At 38.8% G+C, this 20312-nt stretch overlaps 1 protein-coding gene across 14 annotated transcripts in view; it reads right to left on the bottom strand.

Moving 5' to 3' along the window:
* The window catches only part of PPEF1 (protein phosphatase with EF-hand domain 1), a 127200-nt gene that overhangs the window by 14779 nt on the left and 92109 nt on the right, over positions 1-20312 (bottom strand). For 13 of the 14 annotated variants that reach the window (XM_019667471.1, XM_019667452.1, XM_019667478.1 and 10 more), the window contains 6 exons: positions 15740-15925; positions 14202-14344; positions 7370-7476; positions 3795-3958; positions 2573-2657; positions 104-1667 (listed from right to left, as the gene is read on the bottom strand). In XM_019667471.1, coding sequence (XP_019523016.1) covers positions 1459-1667; positions 2573-2657; positions 3795-3958; positions 7370-7476; positions 14202-14344; positions 15740-15925 — 894 coding nt within the window. In that variant the 3' untranslated portion in view covers positions 104-1458. Of the gene's footprint in view, positions 1-103; positions 1668-2572; positions 2658-3794; positions 3959-7369; positions 7477-14201; positions 14345-15739; positions 15926-20312 lie in introns of those variants that run through there. The other variant, XM_019667533.1, reaches the window with a different exon arrangement.

Genomic DNA, 20312 nt, shown 5'->3' with positions numbered 1-20312 from the left:
CGGCGACTCACGACAGCCCAGCTCCAGGTTGAGCTGTTGTTCAGCATCTTAGCTGTGGAGGGCAGTGTCACTGGCCCTCACATGTGGGATCCGAACTGGGGCCCTCTGGCGTCCCAAGCCAGCTCTTAACCAATGTGCCACTCAGCCGGCCCTGTAGTATCTTTGTTATTGATTGCTTGGTATTTGAGATATCTTTGTGGTCTAATACATGATCAATTTTTATTTATAAATGTTCCATGTGTGTTTGAAAAGAATGTGGTGTAGAGTATACACATATAGATACACACATCATCAGATGGATTAACTGGGTTGTCCAATCTTCTATACACTAATTTTTTATTTACTGACAGAAGTATATTCAAAATCTCCCTCTATCAATTTCTCCTAGAAGTTGTGTCAAGGCTGCATTATAAATTTAAAGCTTCATTATTAGATGCATATATGTTTATAATTATTATATCTTCCTGGTGAATTCCTTTTAGCATTCAGTAATGACTATTTTATCCCTAATGATGTTCTTCTCCTTCAAGTCTATGCTGTCCAATGTTAATATTGCTATGATTTTAATTATGCTCTTTTTCTCCTGCCCCATAAGGGTTTCTTGTACTTTCCTGCAAGCTCAGCTATACATTTAAAAAAATATTTGTTATATTTTAGTCATTATTTCCGGTGCGTATAGCAGGCAGGGTTACAGGACATCTACCCTGGCATATTGGTAGATCTTGAAATTCTCAAACTTAGAGAAAAATTAAAATATATTTGCCTTTAAACAGAAATCTATTATGTTTGATATGCAATCGAAATAGAATAAATTGTACAATGTATGCATAACCAAGGCCCCATCTTATCAATGAAGGTGTCAAACCACATTAATTGTAGGGCTCAATCTGAATGTATTCACTATTCTCTTTGTATCTCCAACAGACAAGAAAATATGCTTTTTCAAATAACACACTCCCGCAGCTTCCCCCCAAGAGTCTGATATGGCCCCCATCTCTGGAGACTGGTACCCTTACAATTGAGAATCACTGGTTTATAACATCACCAAAGAAGATTACATTTGAAAGATGATAATATTTTATTCCATTAGTAGTTTGGTATTCCTCCTCCTATCTTTCAGCCACTCACAGATGGTGTACTTTCCTCTGGTGTTCTGTGGGTTCTTTTATGTTTCCAAACTGCTCTGGTCTCCTGGTTAGGTGGTGTCCAAGAGACCAATATTAGGCTCTAACCCAGTTTCTACCTAGAAATGTCGTCCCGCCACTGGAACCAAATCTATCAGCTGACATTTAACCTAATCTTACCAGTAACAGCTTACTAGGGACTTCCAATACCCACACTATACATCTGCTTATGGCACAAATTGGGGTGTACTTTTCTCTACTACTATGAATTTTAAGGGTCCTGGGAAGACTGTGTTAGTGATTGTTTACAAGGAGGAGGGAAAAGCCCTAATTTTTAAGTAAGTGTGGTGTCTGACTTGCTCAACTTATCAAATTTATGCACTACATAGAAAGCTTTTAAAAACTCATTAAAGTCGATGCTTCCATCTTTGTTTAAGTCCATTCTTTCAGCGAGTTCATCAACTTGGTAATCATCAAAATGAACATGGTAGTGACTATTGAAAAGATTCCACATGGAATGAAATTCTTCCATGGAGATCAGACCTAAAAGAGTACAGGAGAAGGCTGTGAGTCTTCATTTTATGACCCACCTAAGGGAGGGGTAGGCAACCCATACAGATTGAATAGTCCCAATTTAGAAGCTCATTAATATGCCTGACCATCAAGACACTGAAGAAAATGGAAAAGATTGCAAATATAAGAAACAATATGTTACTTTAAACTACCAAGTGATCCTGAGGTTATTTAAAAGCTGAAATGAGCAAACAGTGAAGGAATTAGGGCGAGGGGTGGGGGTTGTGGACTGTGGGACTATATGTGGTATAGAAGTTACGAGATCTAAAATTTAAGGAGGAGGGACACGGAAGAAGGGCAGAGAGGACAGCAACAGCAAAGCAGAGGAAGGAGATACTCTGGGGCTCAGTAAGAACATTGCAAACAATGGCTCAGCCATTTTTTATAGGCAACAATTTCCTTCCGTGTTTTATTAATTTTTTGGTGTTCAATGATCTCTGCAGTTGGACATTATCTGATGATCTTTTTAAAGTTTGAAAATAAGTAATTGTGCATCAAAACTAAGCAGAAAATGAGTTTTCACAGCCCTCAGTCCCATAAATAGAATCAGAACTCTAGGAATGATTTTTATTGCCAGGAGTAACAATGATGTTTCAATGGACAATGAATTTATCTTTTCATCTGTGCTGTGATTTATAAAAGGAGCTATTCTTGTCTGACTAATGGATACATAGGCTTACATAGTACCATATGGTCTTGAATATAGTTTTTAGCCAAACAAAAATAACAAAAATATTAAAGATGAATACCCCCCACCTCCCAAGGTAAATCAAGTTTGGATAAAGAATGCAATAGATGAAAACAGAGTTTTGGTTTCAGAGAAATAAACTAGCCCTTGCTTTTTACTGCTAGTGAACTAATCAAAGTTAATTTACCTGAGTGATCAGAGTCAATGACATTAAAGATGATTTGCAAGTCAGATCGGTATCTGTATAGAGTTTCAATTAGAGCTGACTGAACCTAAAATAAAGATTTTTTAAGTGTTAAAACATACAGAATTAAGAACACAGACCTATTATAGTAAATGTAACAAGCACAAAACAGCATCACTAATTTAAAGTATGTGATTTACATAGACATTTGAGAATGCAGGCCTTCCTTGGAGGCCCGTCCCTCTTGAATCAGACAGAAGACCATCATGCACTTGTGCTCTGATGTGTTTCTAGTCCGTGCTCCTCAGGGGACATGGCCAAAGAGAACCAAGCAGCAGTAAATAACAATAGCCAAGATTTACTGAGAACAACTTGTGTGCCGGGCTCTGCTCTGAGACCTTTTCTATGAGTTGTTTCATTCAGTCCTCACACAGCCCCAAGGACCAGAACTGTTATGATGTCCATTTTCCAGATTAAAGAACAGAGAGGTAAGTTTCCCAAGGTGCACATAGCCGGTACGTGGGATTGAAGTCTCAGCTGTCTGAAGCCAAGGCCTGTGAGCTTGGTTGCCACGGTCAATTGCCTCTTAAGTGAAGCCCAAAACCTCCTTCCTGTGGATATTTGAGGCTCCCACCTGTACTCTTACTTCCCTTCTCTCTGCTTTTAACTTCTCATCTCCCCTGCAAAAAGTCACCCCAGTCCTAGCTCCCATCAGCTCACTTTCAGCCCAATGTTATAACTAACTACTGATGAGTTGTTAACTAATAAGTACTGGGGGTGGGGGGTGGGGGGGTCCCCCTGGGGTATGCCCATTTTAATAAGGGATTCTAAACTTCAAAAGTCTCTAAGGTATAAGATGTCATGTCAGTAAGTCTACACACTGAGTTTAATAGGGAATATGTTGAGTATTTTAAAGGGTGTGTTATATGAAAGAACGGATGTCACATGTGCCCTTCTGCTGAACAGCACTTAAGAGAATCACACATTTGACAGGGATTTGCTTGCAGAAGCTTTGTCTTCTTTTTACCTATCCTTAGAACACACGTGTTTCCTAAACGGACCCTAATGTACCTGGGAGATCCCCTTAGGCCTTTCCTAAGACTGCCACTCCCATCCATCAGATGATCCCATTCCCAACTTTTCAAAAGACTAAGTTACTTCAATAGTTTGCCCAAAAGGTGTTTTCACTCCAGCTACATTTTACCGGGAGCTGTGTTTTACTTGCCTCTTTCACAGGTTTTTGAATGTGGATATCAGAGAAGCAGGACATGTAGTCAATATTTCCATCGTCGTCTGTGGTGACCAGATGCGAACTCAGGGATCTCCAAGGTAAGTTCAGCCCCAAAACATTCTCCATGGAAAATGCCCACTGGCTCATAGAAAGTTTGCCTAACAAAAAAGAAGAGGGAGGAGGAAGAGGAGGAGGAAGAGGAGGAGAACAAGAAGAAAGAAGAAAAGAAAAAAGTCTATTAATTGGTTGATAATTTGATAAAGAAATGTAACCTCCCCTGGGGAGCTTCTGGGCAGCCTGGGGTTTTGAGGCCTGGGCACCTTCTGCCCCTTTTACAATTTCTCCTACTCGGCCCCGGGGCTCCAAACGGCTAAAGAAAGTCTTCGTTGTTCCACAGCTCTTTCCCTTACTAAAATATTATGTGTAAGCAATCAGACTTTGGGTGTTCGATCTTTTTCCTTTTTCTGTTTAACAAAGTAAGGTATGTTTATAATAGAAGAGTTGAAACTGCAAAAGGATATAAAGGAAAAAATGATATAAAGGGTAAAAGATTATTTTGACTTTTAAGATTGTGGCATATTATTCACCTCTCATTCTCCCAGTTAACATCCTTTCATCCCCTAATATTATATGTAGTTTTTCAAAATATAAATATCTTTATTTTTTCCTGATTATTAAAGATATGCTCATTTGAAATGATTTTGAATAAACAGAAAACAATGTTCTTACTTCTAGTGTTGTTTCTGTCTCTATAAACATGTATATATATAAATGTATACATTTTTATCTTTCTTAAAGCCAAATATACATTGTACTCTAGTATATGTTTTATATACATGGGCTATATTGAGTTGTCGGAAAAGTCATGATGCATTTTTGCAACGAAAAACATAGAAAAAATATGTCATGACTTTTCCGACAACCCAATATATGGCAACACACACACAACAAGCATATTTATTGTAACCTGATTTTTTACTTACAATAAATCATGGACATCCATCTATGTTAATAAACATATATCTACATCATCATTTTAATGGTAATGAAACTATTTCATTATTTCCCTAGGCTCATTACTAGAAGTGAAATTGCTGGATAAAAGGATATGCATATATTTAAGGGTTTTGATATACATGGCCAAACTGCTTCCAAGAAAAACTATCTATTTACACTTCCACAAGGCCACTTCCCATACGCTTACCTGCTAAGGACGTACTTCTTTTTTCTTTAATTGAAGTTTAACACACACAGAGCAGTTCACAAAGGTAATTCTTATGTAACCACCACCAGTGACAAGAAATAGAACACTGCCAATATCCAAAAGGCTCCTGTGGCCCCTGACAATTACTATCACCTCCTACTTTCCTAAGGAGAGCCACTATATTGATTTCTAACACTACAGTTTACTTTTTTGCTGTTTTGATCTATATATAAAACAGAATCATAAAGTATATATTTGGAGGGGAAGTCTGGCTTCTTTGCTCAACACTTTCTTAAGATTCAGCCATGTTGTTCCATTTAATTGTAGTGACTTCACTTTCATTGATGTATAGTATTCCATGGTACGGATATTCACAATTTATATATCCATTCTACTGTTGGGAGACATTGGGTTATTTCCAGTTTGGCACTATCATAAACAGTGCTCCGAAGAACATTCTGTACATGACCCTTTGGTGCATTGAACCTATAGCTCAATTCAGGTTCAATTTATATCTTGACAACATTGGCTCTTGAACATGGTAGTACCTACCCATTTATTGCAATCCTTTTAACTTCTCTTAGTAATACTTTAGAAATCTCATACATCAATCATTTGGTTTCTTCCTTGGTACTTGATTTCTATTGGGTTGTCGGAAAAGTCATGATGCATTTTTGCAACAAAAACCAGAAAAAATATGTCCTGACTTTTCCGACAACCCAATATTATGAATGGTATCTTTTAAGATTTTCATTATCTAAAAGTTGCTGGTTATACTAGTTATTAATTTATTCCCACTCAGCTCCAATTCTAGCCTTCTTTGCTGTGTGTTGTGATATTGGAGCTGAACTCTGTAAATATTTCTTTTTTGGCAGCTGGTATCATGTTAGGATTTGTAAGCAGAGGGTGCAGGAAGAATGTTCTAAGACGTAGCAGAAAAAATGGTTCTGGTGTGCTTTGCTTCTTGTTTCTACAGCAATAACATGATTGCCAGAGGTGTGTGGGAAATGCAATGGTACTCACTGTCTAGTAAATTTCACCGACACCACAATGGGTGCCTCCCTTGCCAGTAATGTGTGGGAGATACATTGGTGCTTAGCCCAAAGAGAGTTTTGCTGACACCACATTGGGCAGCTCCATCTTCTCCAGTCCTGCACCACTAGTGCAGACCAACTCTGCCCTGAGACACCTCAATGAACTTCCACCCCATCCACAACGTCTCCAATGAGGTCTGAATCGTAGCCTTGCTTGGGAGTAGGGGACTCTTCCAAGTTTGTTCCTTCCTTGGGTACTCTCTCTTAGCCTTAGAGATAGCAGCTGCTCCCTACACTTCCTATTCCTATATTCTTTAGAGCTCTCATGTATCCCTATTAGTAATTAATCACTTTTTACTAGTTAGCAATTCTTTATATTAAGCTTCCCTGTTCAAATTACTGATGTGGTTTCTATCTCGAGAATAGACTCTGACTGATACACTAGCAAATGGAAATGCAATCAATTTCTGTGTATTGACCTTGTGCTCTACAACTTCCTAAATTCACTTATCAATTCTAAGAGTTTTTCTATGGATTTATTTGGCTTTTCTATATACTCAATCATGTTGTCTACATATAATAACATTTTATTTCTTCATTTCTAATTCTTATGGCTTTATTTAACCTGGCTTATTGCACTGGCTAGCATCCGTAGTACAATACTGAACAGAGTCTTGAGAGAGGGCATCTGTATTAGTTTCCAATGGCTATTGTAACAAATGACCACAGACTTAGTGGCTTAAAATAACATAAATTTATTCTCTTACATTTCTGGAGTTTAGAAGTCCAAAATAAGTTTCATGGGGTGAGGAGATGCAGTCTAGAGATTTATCTTACTTACTGTGAGCCTGGTAAATGCAGTACAATTCCGTATCCTCTAGGATCTAGTTGTTTCTTTAACAGGCAGGCCTATCAAAGTCTCTAGTCTGACATACTACCAGAATAGAAGTCAAATTCAGGGTTGTTGTTGTTTTTTTTTAATTGAAAGAAGCTTACGAAAAGGAGGAATACGCCTTTTCCCAAGCATATAATGGATTATATTTTATTTTTATCTCTATCATTCTTTGCTATTAAAAATAGAGAAATGAGGGGCCTGCCGAGTGGCTCAGTTGGTTAAGCACTTGCTCAAGAGTGCGAGCTCTGAGCAACAGGGTGGCCGGCTCGAGTCCCAGCCCGAGCTGAGCTGCTGCTGAGCTGCCAACAGGTGGCAGGATGGCTCAGCTAAAAAAAAAAATAGAGAACTGAAATCTTAAGAAAGCAAAGAAAATGAAAACTGATCTGTATGTAACCTGGTATATTAAGAAATGGTAAGCATTATATAATTTTATTACCTGATTTATTGCGGTCTTGAAGTTGGAAAGCATTAATGAGGTCAGTTTTTCGTGAAATCATTCTTTCTTTTAATATCCTGATGGCACTACTTTCAATAGTATTCACCCTATGTTAAGAAAAGAATTGTTAGGGGATAGTTATATAAATCGGCTTGTTTTGTTTCATTTTAATGTGCTATGTTACCACTAACCAGTTTCTACTTTAAATGAATTGCCTAACTTCACATACCATGTTACCAGATGGTGAATGTGTGTGTGTGTGTGTGTATGTGTGTGTGTGTATATACATATATACACACACACACATATGTGTATGCTTGTTTTGTGAAATTTTCAAAGGATTACCATTGGTGTTTTCTTTTTAATTTGAAAGATTCACATGAACAATTAATGTCTGAGAATATCAAAGACAGTTTGGAAAAGCAAGGAAAATAAAGGGGGACTTGCTATAGCAGATATTGAAATTTACCATAAAGTTACTGAAACAAAACAGCAGGTATTGACACACGAGAAGACAGATACATGAGTAGAACATGATAGAGATTTCATAAATACAGCAAACTATGTATGACAATGATATGTACGACACAGGAGCTATTACAATTCAGTAGAAAATGACAATTTTTAAAAATGGTGCTAACATAATTAATTAATGGACTGGATGCTAAACTACCTCAGACCATTTACAAAAATAAATTAAAAATAAAAGGAGGAACAGAGAAACAAAGTAGTCATGAGTCATATACACCCCAAAAAGCAAAATAGCAGATATAAATCCAACCATATCAATAACATCATATGTGAATGGATTAAATAAATCAAAAAGCAGAAATTGTGAGACTGGATGAAAAAAACAAGATCCAACTATATGTTGTCTACAGGTGACAGGCTTTAGTTTCAAAGGCACAAAGAGTTTGAAAGGAAAAGGACAATGGTACACCATGCAAACAGCAACTATAGAAAGTTAGAGTGGCCATAAAACAGACAAAACAGACTTTAAAACAAAAGCTGTTACTAGAGATAAGGGATATGTGCGAGCTCTGAGCAACAGTGGTTCAATTCCCGGCCCGAGCTGAGCTGCCACTAGCTGCCAACAGGTGGCAGGATGGCTCAATCAGTCAAGAAGATAAAACAATTATAAACATATATGAACATAACAACAGAGCCTAAAACTACGTGAAGCAAAAACTGACACAATTGAAGAGAAACAGACAATTCAACAATAATAATGGAGGATATTGATAGATTATTTTCAATAATGGATAGAACAACTAGGCAGAAAATAAAAAAGGATATAAAACACTGGAACAGCATTATAAACCAACTAGATATAACAGATATGTATAAAACACTCCACCCAACAATAGAATATATATTTTTCTAAAGTACATATGGAACATTCTCCACAATAGGCCCTATATTAGGCCATAACATAAGCCTCAATAGATTTAAAATGATTAAAATCATACAAAATATCTTTTTGGACTACAAAGGAAATTAGAGATTAATAACAAAGAAATTTGAGAAAATCACAAATATGAGGAAATTAAACAACACAATCCTAAATTGTCAATGGTTCAAAGAAGGAATCACAAGAGAAACTATAAAATACTTCAAGATAAATAAAAATTAAAATACAACATGGCAAAACATATAAGATGCAACTAAAGCAGTGCTCAGAGGAAAATTTATAGCTATAAAATGCCTATATTAAAAAAGATCTCAAAGCAATAACATAATCTCTACCTTCAAAAACTAGGGGAAAAAAGAGTAAACTAAAACCTAAAGCAAGCAGAAGGATGGAAATAAAGAACACAGGAGAAATAAATGAAATAGAGAATAGGAAAACAATAGAAAAAAATCAACAAAACCAAAAATTGGTTCTTTGAAAAGATCAATAAAATTGACAAACCTTTAGCTAGACTGGCCAAGAAAAAAAAAGAAAGAAGACTCAAATTTCTAAAATCAGGGCTGAAAGAGGGGTCATCACAACTGACCTTATAGAAATAAAAAGGATTATAAGGAAATACTATGAACAATTGTACACTAACAAATTACATAATCTAGGTGAAATGGATAAATTCTTATAAAGACAAACTACCAAAATTGACTAAGAAGAAATTTTTTTAAAAAACAAACTGAACATACCTGGAACAAATAAAAAGATTGACTAAGTAACCAAACAACTTCTTGCAAAAAATAAAATAAAAAAAGGTCAGGGCCAGATGGCTTCAACTGGTGAATTCTATCAAGCGTTGTTTTTTTAAAGTATACCAATCACAAACTTTTCCAAAAAATAGAAAAGGTGGGACTACTACTCACATTATATGATATACACATTATTACCCTGATACCAAAACCAGACAAAGATCACAAAAAACTACAGACCAATATCTCTTATGAATACAGATGGAAAATCCTCAACATAATACTAGCAAAATGAATTCAGCAACATATAAAAAGGATTACATACCATGAACAAGTGGAATTTATCCCAGGAATGCAAGGTTTGTTTAACATCTAAAATTAATGTAATAGACCATATTAATAGAATAAAGGACAAAAAACCACATTATCATCTCAATAGATGCAGGAAAAAATGTTGACAAAACCCAACACTCTTTCATGATAAAAACACTCAACAAACTAGGCATAGAAGGGAACTTTTTCAACCTGATAAGGGGCATCTACAAAAAAACACATAGCTAATATACTCAATGGTGAAAGACTGAATGTGTCCCTCTTAAGGTCAGGAACAAAACAAGGATATCTGCGCTCACCACTTCTATTCAACATTGGTCTGGAGATTTTAGCCAGGGCAATTAAATGAGAAAAAGAAGTAAAGGCATCAAGATTGAAAAGGAAGAAGTAAAACAATTTCTATTCACAGATAATATAACCTTGTATATAGAAAATCCCAAAGAATGCACTAAAAACTATTAGAACTAGCAAAGAAGTTCATCAAGATTGCACAATACACAAAAATAAATTGTATTTCTATATACTAGAGATGATAAAAGAAAATAAGAAAATAATTCCACTTACTATATAGTACCACAAAGAATAAAATATGTAGAAACAAAAGAAGTCCAAGACTTGTACACTGAAAAAGCACAAAATATGGTTCAAAGAAACAAAAGAAGATCTAAATAAATAGAACAATATGGATTGGAAGACTTAATATTGTTAATATGGCAAGAACTACCAAATTGATCTACATATTCAAAATAATCCCTATCAAAATCCCAGCTGGCATTTTTATAGAAATTGACAAACTGATTCTAAAATTCATATGGAGGGCCAGCCAAGTGGTGCGTTGGTTAAGAGCTGGCTTGGGACTCCAGCTCTGAGCAGCAGGCCCCCAGTTCAGATCCCACATGAGGGCCAGTGACGCTGCGCCCTCTGCAGCTAAGATGGTGAACAACAGCTTGACCTGGAGCTGGGCTGCCGTGAGTCACTGGCAACAGTGTAGGCTGCAGTGAGGCTTCAGTGGGCTGCCGTGAGCTACTATGAGTGGCCGGCAGTTGCCGTGGGCCGCCATGAGTGGCCTTCCAATGGCCGGCGAGCGACTACCTCACCTGGAAAGAGCGCAATGATCACAATACCAACATGGGCCAGTGAAGCGACGTCCTCCACAACTAGACTGAAGAACAAAGGACAGCAACTTGTCTGTTCCCCTTCCCCAAATCCCCAACGCTGTTCCCCTACCCCAACTCCCCAATATAAAATCTTTAAAAAGAAATAAAATAAAATAAAATTCATATGGAAATGCCAGGATCCCAGAATAACCAAAACTATCTTTAAAAAGAAGAACCAAGTTCAACTCACATTTCCCAGTTTCAAAACTTAGTAAAAAGCTATAGTAATCAGGACAGTGTGTTACTCGCATTAGGATAGACATATAGATCAATATTATATAATTTAAAGTCCAAAAACAAACCTGTACCTTTATGGTCAATTGATTTTTGACAAGTGTGCCAAGACACTTAAATGGGGGAAGGATAGTCTTTCCAACTGATGGTGCTAGGACAACTGAATGTCCACGCGTAAAGAATGAAGTTGGACCCCTATCTTACACCACACACAAAAATTAACTCAAAATGGACCCAACACCCAATTGTAAAAGCTTAATCAATGAAATTCTTAGAAGAAAACAGGAATAAATTCTTGTGACTATGGGTTAGGCAATGGCTTCTTAGATACAACACCAAAAGCACAAACAACAAAAAAGAAAAAAAACAGAGGGCCAGCCGAATGACACGTTGGTTAAGAGCTGGCTTGGGACGCCAGTTCTGAGCAGCAGGGCCCCGGTTCGGATCCCACATGAGGGCCAGTGATGCTGTACCCTCTACAGCTAAGATGGTGAACAACAGCTCGACCTGGAGCTGGGCTGCCGTGAGTCGCCAGCGACAGTGTAGGCTGCAGCCCCTGCTGCAGTGGGCTGCCGTAAGCTACTGTGTGTGGCCCGGCAGGCAGCGTGAGCTGCCAGCAGCTGGTGGGAGCTGCCAAGAGCCAGCCGTCCAGAGGCCGGTGACCCATCTGCCTCACCTGGGAAGAGCGCAATGATAATACCAACATGGGCCAGTGAACCAACGTCCTCCACAACTAGACTGAAGAACAAAAGGACAGCAACTTGTCTGTTCCCCTTCCCCAATTCCCCAATGCTGTTCCCCTCCCCCAAGTCCCCAATAAAATCTTTTAAAAAAGAAAAGAAAAGAAAAAAATAGATATACTGGATTTCATCAAAATTAAAAATCTTTGTACAATCGGGCCAGCCGAGTGGCGCGATGGTTAAGAGTTGGCTTGGGATGCCAGAGGGCCCCGGTTCGGATCCCACATATGAGGGCCAGTGACACTGCCCTCTACAGCTAAGATGCTGAACAACAGCTCAACCTGGAGCTGGGCTGCCGGAAGTCGCCGGCGACGGCGTAGGCTGCAGCCCCTGCTGCTGTGGGTTACCATGGGCTACCGTATGTAGCCAGCAGCCAGCGTGAGCGGCCAGCAGCCGCAGTGAGCAGCAGTCCAGAAAGTCAGCGACTGATGTGCTTCGCCCTGGAAGAGCGCAATGATGGTGCCAACTTGGGCCAGTGAAACAATGTCCTCCACAGCTAGACTGAAGAACAAAACGACAGCAACTTGTCTGTTCCCCTTCCCCCAATTCCCCAGCGCTGCTCCCATCCCCTCAATTCCCCAATTAAAAAAAATGATAATAAAATAAAAATTTAAAAAGTTAAAAAAAAAACTTTGTACAATCAACAAAAGGAAAAACATCCTCAGAATGGGAAAGACTATTTACAAATCACATATCTAATAGGTTACATGTATGTAGGATATATAAAGAACTCTTACAACACAATAATATAAAGCGGGGGAATAATATTTATAGGAAATACTAAAAGATGAAAACGCAATTTCTAAAAACATAAGATGGGTAAACTCAGCTGTCTAAAAAATTCTAATTAAAACCATAATGTTTACCATTTTTATCCTTCAGCTTGGCAAAAATTAAGAATAGGGTTATTATACCTGAGACTAATGAGGATATGGAGAACTGGTATGTTGTTTTTCAGGTTGTTAATTGTTACAACTCTCTTGGGGTATCTAGCAAAATTTTAAACATATAAATCCAAAAATCTCACATTTTGAAATCTTATATAAAAGCAGCACTAAAACGTATATATGTATGTATGTATGTATGTATGTATGTATGTATGTATGTATAGAGAAATGTTTGTTATATTGGGTTGTTGGAAAAGCCATGACGCATTTTTGCAACAAAAAACAGAAAAAATACGTCATGACTTTTCCGACAACTCAATAGTATTGTTTTTAAGTGCAAATCCCTGAAACCAATCTGGATGGCCATCAGTTGAATAAAATTTACTCACTCCATAACTGTTATGGCATATGTATACTACAGAATATTGTGGACCTACTAAAAAGAATGAGTTAGGTCTATACGTACTAACTTGGAGTGATGTTCATGATAGAATCTTTAGGAAAAAAAATCAGCTGCAGAATAGAGTATGTGGTGTGATTCTATCTTTGTAAAAAAATATACGTATGGTGTTTTACTGACTTTCTTCTCCCACTGGGATATGTATTTGATGAGGAAAAGGACTTTTGCCTATTTTGGTTATTGCTATTCACCTGTGCCTAGAATAGTGTCAGATACATAGCAGGTGCTCAAAAAAATTTTTATTCAGTGATTGAATATCTGCTTGTCTATTTTTGTAGGAGCAAGGACAAGAGGGTGGAAGGGTCCACACCAGGCTATTAATTTCAGTTGCCTATGAGAAAAAGGATTATTGAGAAGCAGGGAGAGAGAAGATCATTAACATTTTCTTTATACAGCTTTTTTTTTTGGTCTTACTTGTTAACAGTAAACATATTCATTTTATATTGAAAAAATCTTAAAAAGATAATGTCAAAGGGAGAAAAGGGAAGCAAGCCATAAATGTCATCACACAGAGAAGCACACTCAACTCTTGTCATACACACTTCTGGGTCGAGAAGAGAGGAAGAGGCAAGACCCGACTGGGCTGTTTGGGGGGCAGAGAAGGCTGGGTTGGTGTGGGGACCTTCTTTTCTTTATATTCAATTAGGGACTATTTGTAGGTGCTGACCGCTTTATCCATCTAAAGAGATGAGTTAAAAATTGCTCCTCCTGGTGTCCAATATAAGTGCATTCGCTACTTGGTGTCTTGGAGTTATCTCCATTTTGTTTATACCAATGAGAAACCAGTAGGTAGTTGTTGATCTTAGTCACTATAGATTGGTTCTACTTGGTCCCTAGTCCCAGCGCTCAGAATTCCCCTTGGAGTATACACACCTTTGGTAAAGAGGCCTCGAGCACGTTGCCTCAGTTACTTGGTACTGGAAAAATCGAAGGGACATACCATAACCCACCCTGATATAAGCTCCACGATTGCTGCCTTCTTCATAATAATTGGAAGCAGAAAATACAGTGATAACCTGATTAAAGAAAAAGAAGGTCAGGTTCACAAAGAGTTAGTTCTCAAAATGTCCTTCAATAAAGTCAGAAATAGCTCAATTCTTTAAAAACCAAAAATCAAACAAAGTTCAAAATCCATACAAATTATCCAAGTCTGACAAGATTTCCTGTGATTCCATTGGAGAGAAACAAGGCTTTTACACCAGTGTACCCAGAAGTACTGACTTCTAGCCCTCCTCCCCTCAGTACATGGCCTTGCAATCCTGTGTACAATTTCAGCTCCAAATCTTAAAATCCCCCTTAATGCTCGGTTTTGCAAATTCTAATTTTCCAAGGGGATAATTATTTTCTTTCCTTGTGATATTTGAGCTTTCAAAATAAAGCTTGTCTAGTATCACAGTATTTTTCTTTTGCTTAGAGCTAAATGATTTAGAGGGCTCAGGGCCCCCCACGAAACCAGTGCTATCAGGGCAGAGAAATGGTGGCTAGAATAAGGGACCACGACCACTCTGTGGGGAAGGAACCCACCTTGGAACAGCGGTGGAGGATGAGAGGGTAACATTTGCAGTGACAGGAAACCTAGCTTAGGCCTAGTCCTGCCCTAATAAGCATGTCACTTCTGATAAACCACTGCTATTTTCTCTCCATTTTCTTATTACAAAGAAACCCTAAATAACGCTTGCTTTAACCATCTCAGAATTGTTAGTATGAGCCTCAAATAAACTAATGGAGTTAACAAAAGTAAAAGTGTTTAAATAGAAGGAAATGCCACGTAATTTGATATTCTTTTTTGTTTACTGCTGTTTAGTATTAGAAAAGGGGACATCCTAGGATAACTTGGGACAAGAAACCAGTTCCTCAGTCCTCACCTCTTCTAGCCTTGTGACACATTACACGGCAGGAGCATAACACACTTCACTTTAGTGGCTGCAGCTCAAGTGACCACAGCGAGTGACTTGCTAGAGAGATCACCTACTCAGTGAGTGGAAGGGAAGTGTGTTTCGTGGCTCTGCCCTGCACAGGGAAAGTGGAAAAGGTGAGACAGTGAACTAGATTCACTGCTGCCTTTTAAAGGGCTCCGTTCTCCACCTTACTGGAGAGCTGCCTTGCGATTAGCAAAGAACAAAGCCTTTCTGTGTGTGTGCTTAGTGTCACATGTCACAGTTTCTACCTCTGGGATTAGGGAAGATCAGGAAAAGAAGCCAAGTATCTCTTAGGGTGAGGGACAGAGAGGCCCCTTCAAACAACCTATGTGAACCCTAGCTGCCTGCTTCTGTCTACCAAAGCACAGCCTTGTCTTTTGGTAGGAGGGAACTCATCTTCCCACGGGCCTTGAGGTAAGACGCATCCTGTGAAGAAAGACTATACTTGGGGGAAGGATGCCTGTGACGCTGTCACCAACAATATTAGCTTACCTTCCCATCATGGCAGACTTCATACCCTTCGGGCTTGCATTCATGAGACCTAATGAGCATCTTCAACCGGTATTTATTAAGGAACTTGGAAGTAATATCTGGTCCAAAATAGCAGCCCCCTCCTCGACTTGTGTTTGGATAACAGCCTTTTTTTCCTCTGGGGTCACTCCACAGAATATCAATAACCTTGAAACAACAAACGAGATTAGGCTGCTACTTATAAGTGAGAGTTTATCTTTCTAGAGTCCAACTTCTTTTCCAGAAACATGAACCCACATTATCCCAAAGTCTTACTATTTCTCATTCCTCCTGCAAAACTGTTTCATATTTTTCTCCTCTGTGAACCTTTTCCAGAATAATTTTAATGCCCATAGCCACCACAATCCCTTTCTGCTCATCCCCAATAACCAATGTCACAATAACGATAACTAATGTAGCAATACATAGCAATCGTGAAGAATCAGCCCTGTATAGCCATCTATAGGTTTGGCTTTGAAGAGGAGCTAGACATCAGTGAGGGAAAGAATGGTAAGGTGGAGACAAGAACAGAACTGGTAGGAGCACTGCTCTGGAATGACAGGCACCTGGTCAGAACTGGAGCAACCCTGCGCCAGGCACAGTCCAGACACTTGCAGAGCTTTTGATGATTGATTGAAGTGAGAATTAAAATTACCCAAAGAAAATTCTCCTTTTCCCCCCACTGAATTCCAACATTGGTACAACCCTACCCTATAAACAAATACAATGGAGCCCATTTACTTTGTTGATGTTTATGATAAAAATAACACATTTTAACTGAATCCTATCTGGCTTTTGCACCATAAATTCATGTTTGGGGAATATGATTTGACCTTTAGTATAATGGAGGAGGAAACATGGAAGACGAGGAGTGTTTTTTAGAAGGAGGGGGTTAAGTTGTAAATTCCTACATGAGATGCAAGTCATTTATAGCCAAAATTACCCCTGGAAAACTTCTTAAATTACTCTTAAAGCACAGTTTACTCTTAAATTACCCTTAAAGCATGATTTTGTATATATAACCCTGTACAGCAATATGGATGTGTGATATTTTATATATGTAATAATATACTATATAATAAATTATAAGAAAATAAAAGTTTACACTTTTGTCTCCTTTTTGCCATATGTGTATAGTTGAAATCTATATAAATTAAATGTACATATGATGAGACTCTGTTGAACTAGAATAAACCCTGGCCACGGAGTTAACTCTTCAAGTGTCACCTGTGTTACCTTGGACAAATCGCTTAACCCATTTGGGCCTTAGATGGCTCAGCAATGAAATGAGGAAGATATATCTAACACTCATTTTTCTTTTATTCAAAGTCAGAAGGATTATCAGTTTTATAGAAATGATCTTCTTCAGGACCACCCATTCCATGAGTTTTGCATTTTTTTTCTCTGTCTAGAATTCATTCACTTGACTAGGTTTACCCAGATTGTGGCCACAACATGCTTAATTCTGAGGCTCACAAACAAAAATTTCTATAAAGGGCCCTTTGTTGGTGAAAGAAATTCCTAGGCAGAGATAATCTCTTTCCTTTCAACAACATCCTCTCCTCTGAAATGCAAGGGTCTTTTGGGTAGTAAGTGCATGAAAGAGTAATTATTTACAACATTTTCTGAAATTTTCAAACCAAACACTGGAAAAGTTTTACTGAATGACAGCTTTTATATGACCAGGTCAACAAAACTCTATTTGTGTTTCAACCTTTAAACCTAAATCCAAAATAAATCCTGCAAGAAGTGCCCTGTGCTTGTGTGCATTGTTAAGTAACCCAGTTTCCAAAAGTATGCTTTGGGGGACAGTTAATAGCTCTGAAAGCTGTATATAAATATTTCTCTTCTAAGACACTACCACTATAGATTCACTATTCTTTTGTATCTGCCCTTAGTTATGTGTCCTTCCAGCTTTGGAACATGTTGCTGTAAAAGCTGTACTCAGCCCAAACCTTCCAGCCAGGTACCTAGATTTCTTTATCTGCCTACTCCTGGTCTACCCATTGCCTCATCGGATGAGGGGAGACCAGAGCAGTTCATTTCCTCCTTGAGATCTCCTATCACTCTTAAGTCATCTTTCCCTTCGAATAAAGAGCATGGGCATTAGAGTAAGGACTGGGATGAAATCCTGCTCTATCATTCAGTGACTCACCAAGTGACCACAAACAAGCCTTTTCCCTTTTGGGGGCCTTCTCAATTAAGCTGACTACCCTATTTAAAACTGCACTCTGGGGGTGACCAGTTAGCTCAGTTGGTTAGAGAGTGGTGCTGATAACGCCAAGGTTACCGGTTCGGTCCCCGCTTGGGCCACTGTGAGCTGCACCCTCCCTAAAAGAATCAACTATGCCACTGCAGCATGAAAGCAATGTGTAACCGATGACCATGGCAGTTCCCCAATAAACTTTTTTTTTAATCTTTAGTTATTAAAGAAAAAAAAACTGCACTCTGTCTCCTACCTCCAGTTCTCCTGCTCCCCATAACCTTGTTTTAGTTTTAATTTTTTCCATAAAACTTCTCACTGAACATATTATATAACTTACTTGCTTACTATTGTATTATTGAACTCCCCAGAGAGTGAAAGCTCTACGAGTTAATAGATCTTTGACATTCTCAAAAGCCTAGCAGGTGTTCAATAAATACTTGTTAAATGGATGAATTAAGAGAAAGGAGTCATGGGCTGGCCGAGTGGCGCGTTAGTTAAGAGTTGGCTTAGGAGCACAAGTTCTCAGCAGCAGGGCCCCAGTTCGGATCCCACATGCTGGCCAGTGACGCTGCGCCCTCTACAGCTAAGATGGTGAACAACAGCTCAACCTGGAGCTATGCTGCCATGAGTCGCTGGTGACGGCGTAGGCTGCAGTGGAGCTGGCTGGCAGCTGGCTTGCGCTTTCGTTAAACTACCGTGAGCTGCCGTCCAATGGCCGGCGGGCGACTGCCTCACCCAGGAAGAGCGCAATGATACTACCAACATGGGCCAGTGAAGCGACGTCCTCCACAACTAGACTGAAGAACAAAAGGACAGCAACTTGTCTGTTCCCCTTCCCCAATTCCCCAATAAAATCTTAAAAAAAAAAAAAGAGAAAGGAGTCACTCAGGATATGAATAATTAAATCTATTTTAAACCTCTCGTGCCTCCCTATTGTTGCAAGCCTGTCTTAAAGGAAGACTATCACACTTGTCTCTCTACAATGACTTAGCTATGAGTACATATATCCCCCACATCTCAGTGAACATGAATAAACTTAAATTATGAGACTCTGCCAAGGATGATGTACTTCCATGAGAATGGAACAAATAAAGAGTCTATGATCTTTATTATAACATATCTCAGAGTTACTAAGAAATAAAGCAATTGTGAAATCTGCTTTTATTTGGAAATTTCAACTCTAGTTAACTAAAGTGTGCATGTCCATTATATACCAGGAACTGAGGAAAGAAATTAAAGGTACAACTGAAATTATTAAAATATTGGGAATGAGATTCTGGTCCATTTTACCCTGTGTCAGCTCTAGTCACAGACATGGAGCTTGGCAGATGCCTCATCTATATTGTTGGAGCGGGGGTCGGGGGGTGAGGGGGATTCTATTACAGAATAATGGTCCTGAGTCTCCTCTCTCCCATTTCTTAAGGGTAACTCTCTCTATAATTCTAATTCATCTAGGCTTCCAAAGGCCAAGGTATTCCTTATTTTTTTTTAAAAAAAGATTTTATTGGGGAATTGGAGGGGAACAGCGTTGGGGAATCGGGGAAGGGGAACAGACAAGTTGCTGTCCTTTTGTTCTTCAGTCTAGTTGTGGAGGACGTCCCTTCACCGGCCCATGTTCGTATTGTGATCACTGCGCTCTTCCTGGCTGAGGCAGTCGCTCGCTGGCCATTGGATGGCGGCTCATGGCGGCTCACAGCAGCTCATGCTGGCTGCCGTCCACTCACGGCAGCCCAGCTCCAGGTCAAGCTGTTGTTCACCATCTTAGCTATAGAGGACTCAGCGTCACTGGCCCTCATGTGGGATCTGAAACAGCATCCCTGCTGCTCAGAGCTGGCATCCCAAGCCAACTCTTAACCAATGAGCCACTCGGCCCGCCCGGCCATGATATTCTTTTTGTGCAACTCTCATCTCTTTGGCATGATGCTTTTTATTCATCATCATTCTAGAAGTGCTTGTTCTAACATTTAGTCTTTGGAATTGAGATGTAAAAATTTAAGGAGGCATCCTTTCCTAGTTGTTATAGGATGTCCGTTACTTGACTTTTAAATACTTTGGATGCACAAGCCAGTAATGAATTCTATTTCTCTCTTTTATCCCTTCTCCCTCCCTATCTATCTCCTCACTTCAATTTCTCTCTTTCTCTTCATTGATTAGAGTATATTTCACATCAGAAATCACATTTTAGTCAACATTTTCACCAATTAAGGTATAAAGGTACAGAATCAAGAAATAGAGGCTTCTTGGAGGTAAGCAATTAGAGAAGAAGGCTGGTGGTTCCATGATACTAGTAGCAAGAATAGACCAGCTAGGGCCAGCCGAGTGGCGCGATGGTTAAGAACTGGCTTGGGA

Source organism: Hipposideros armiger, unplaced genomic scaffold (assembly GCF_001890085.2).
Source record: "Hipposideros armiger isolate ML-2016 unplaced genomic scaffold, ASM189008v1 scaffold_13, whole genome shotgun sequence".
Classification (NCBI taxonomy): Eukaryota; Metazoa; Chordata; class Mammalia; order Chiroptera; family Hipposideridae; genus Hipposideros; species Hipposideros armiger.
The sequence above is the reverse complement of the archived record's forward strand: the minus strand, read 5'-3'. Positions and strand labels throughout refer to the sequence as shown.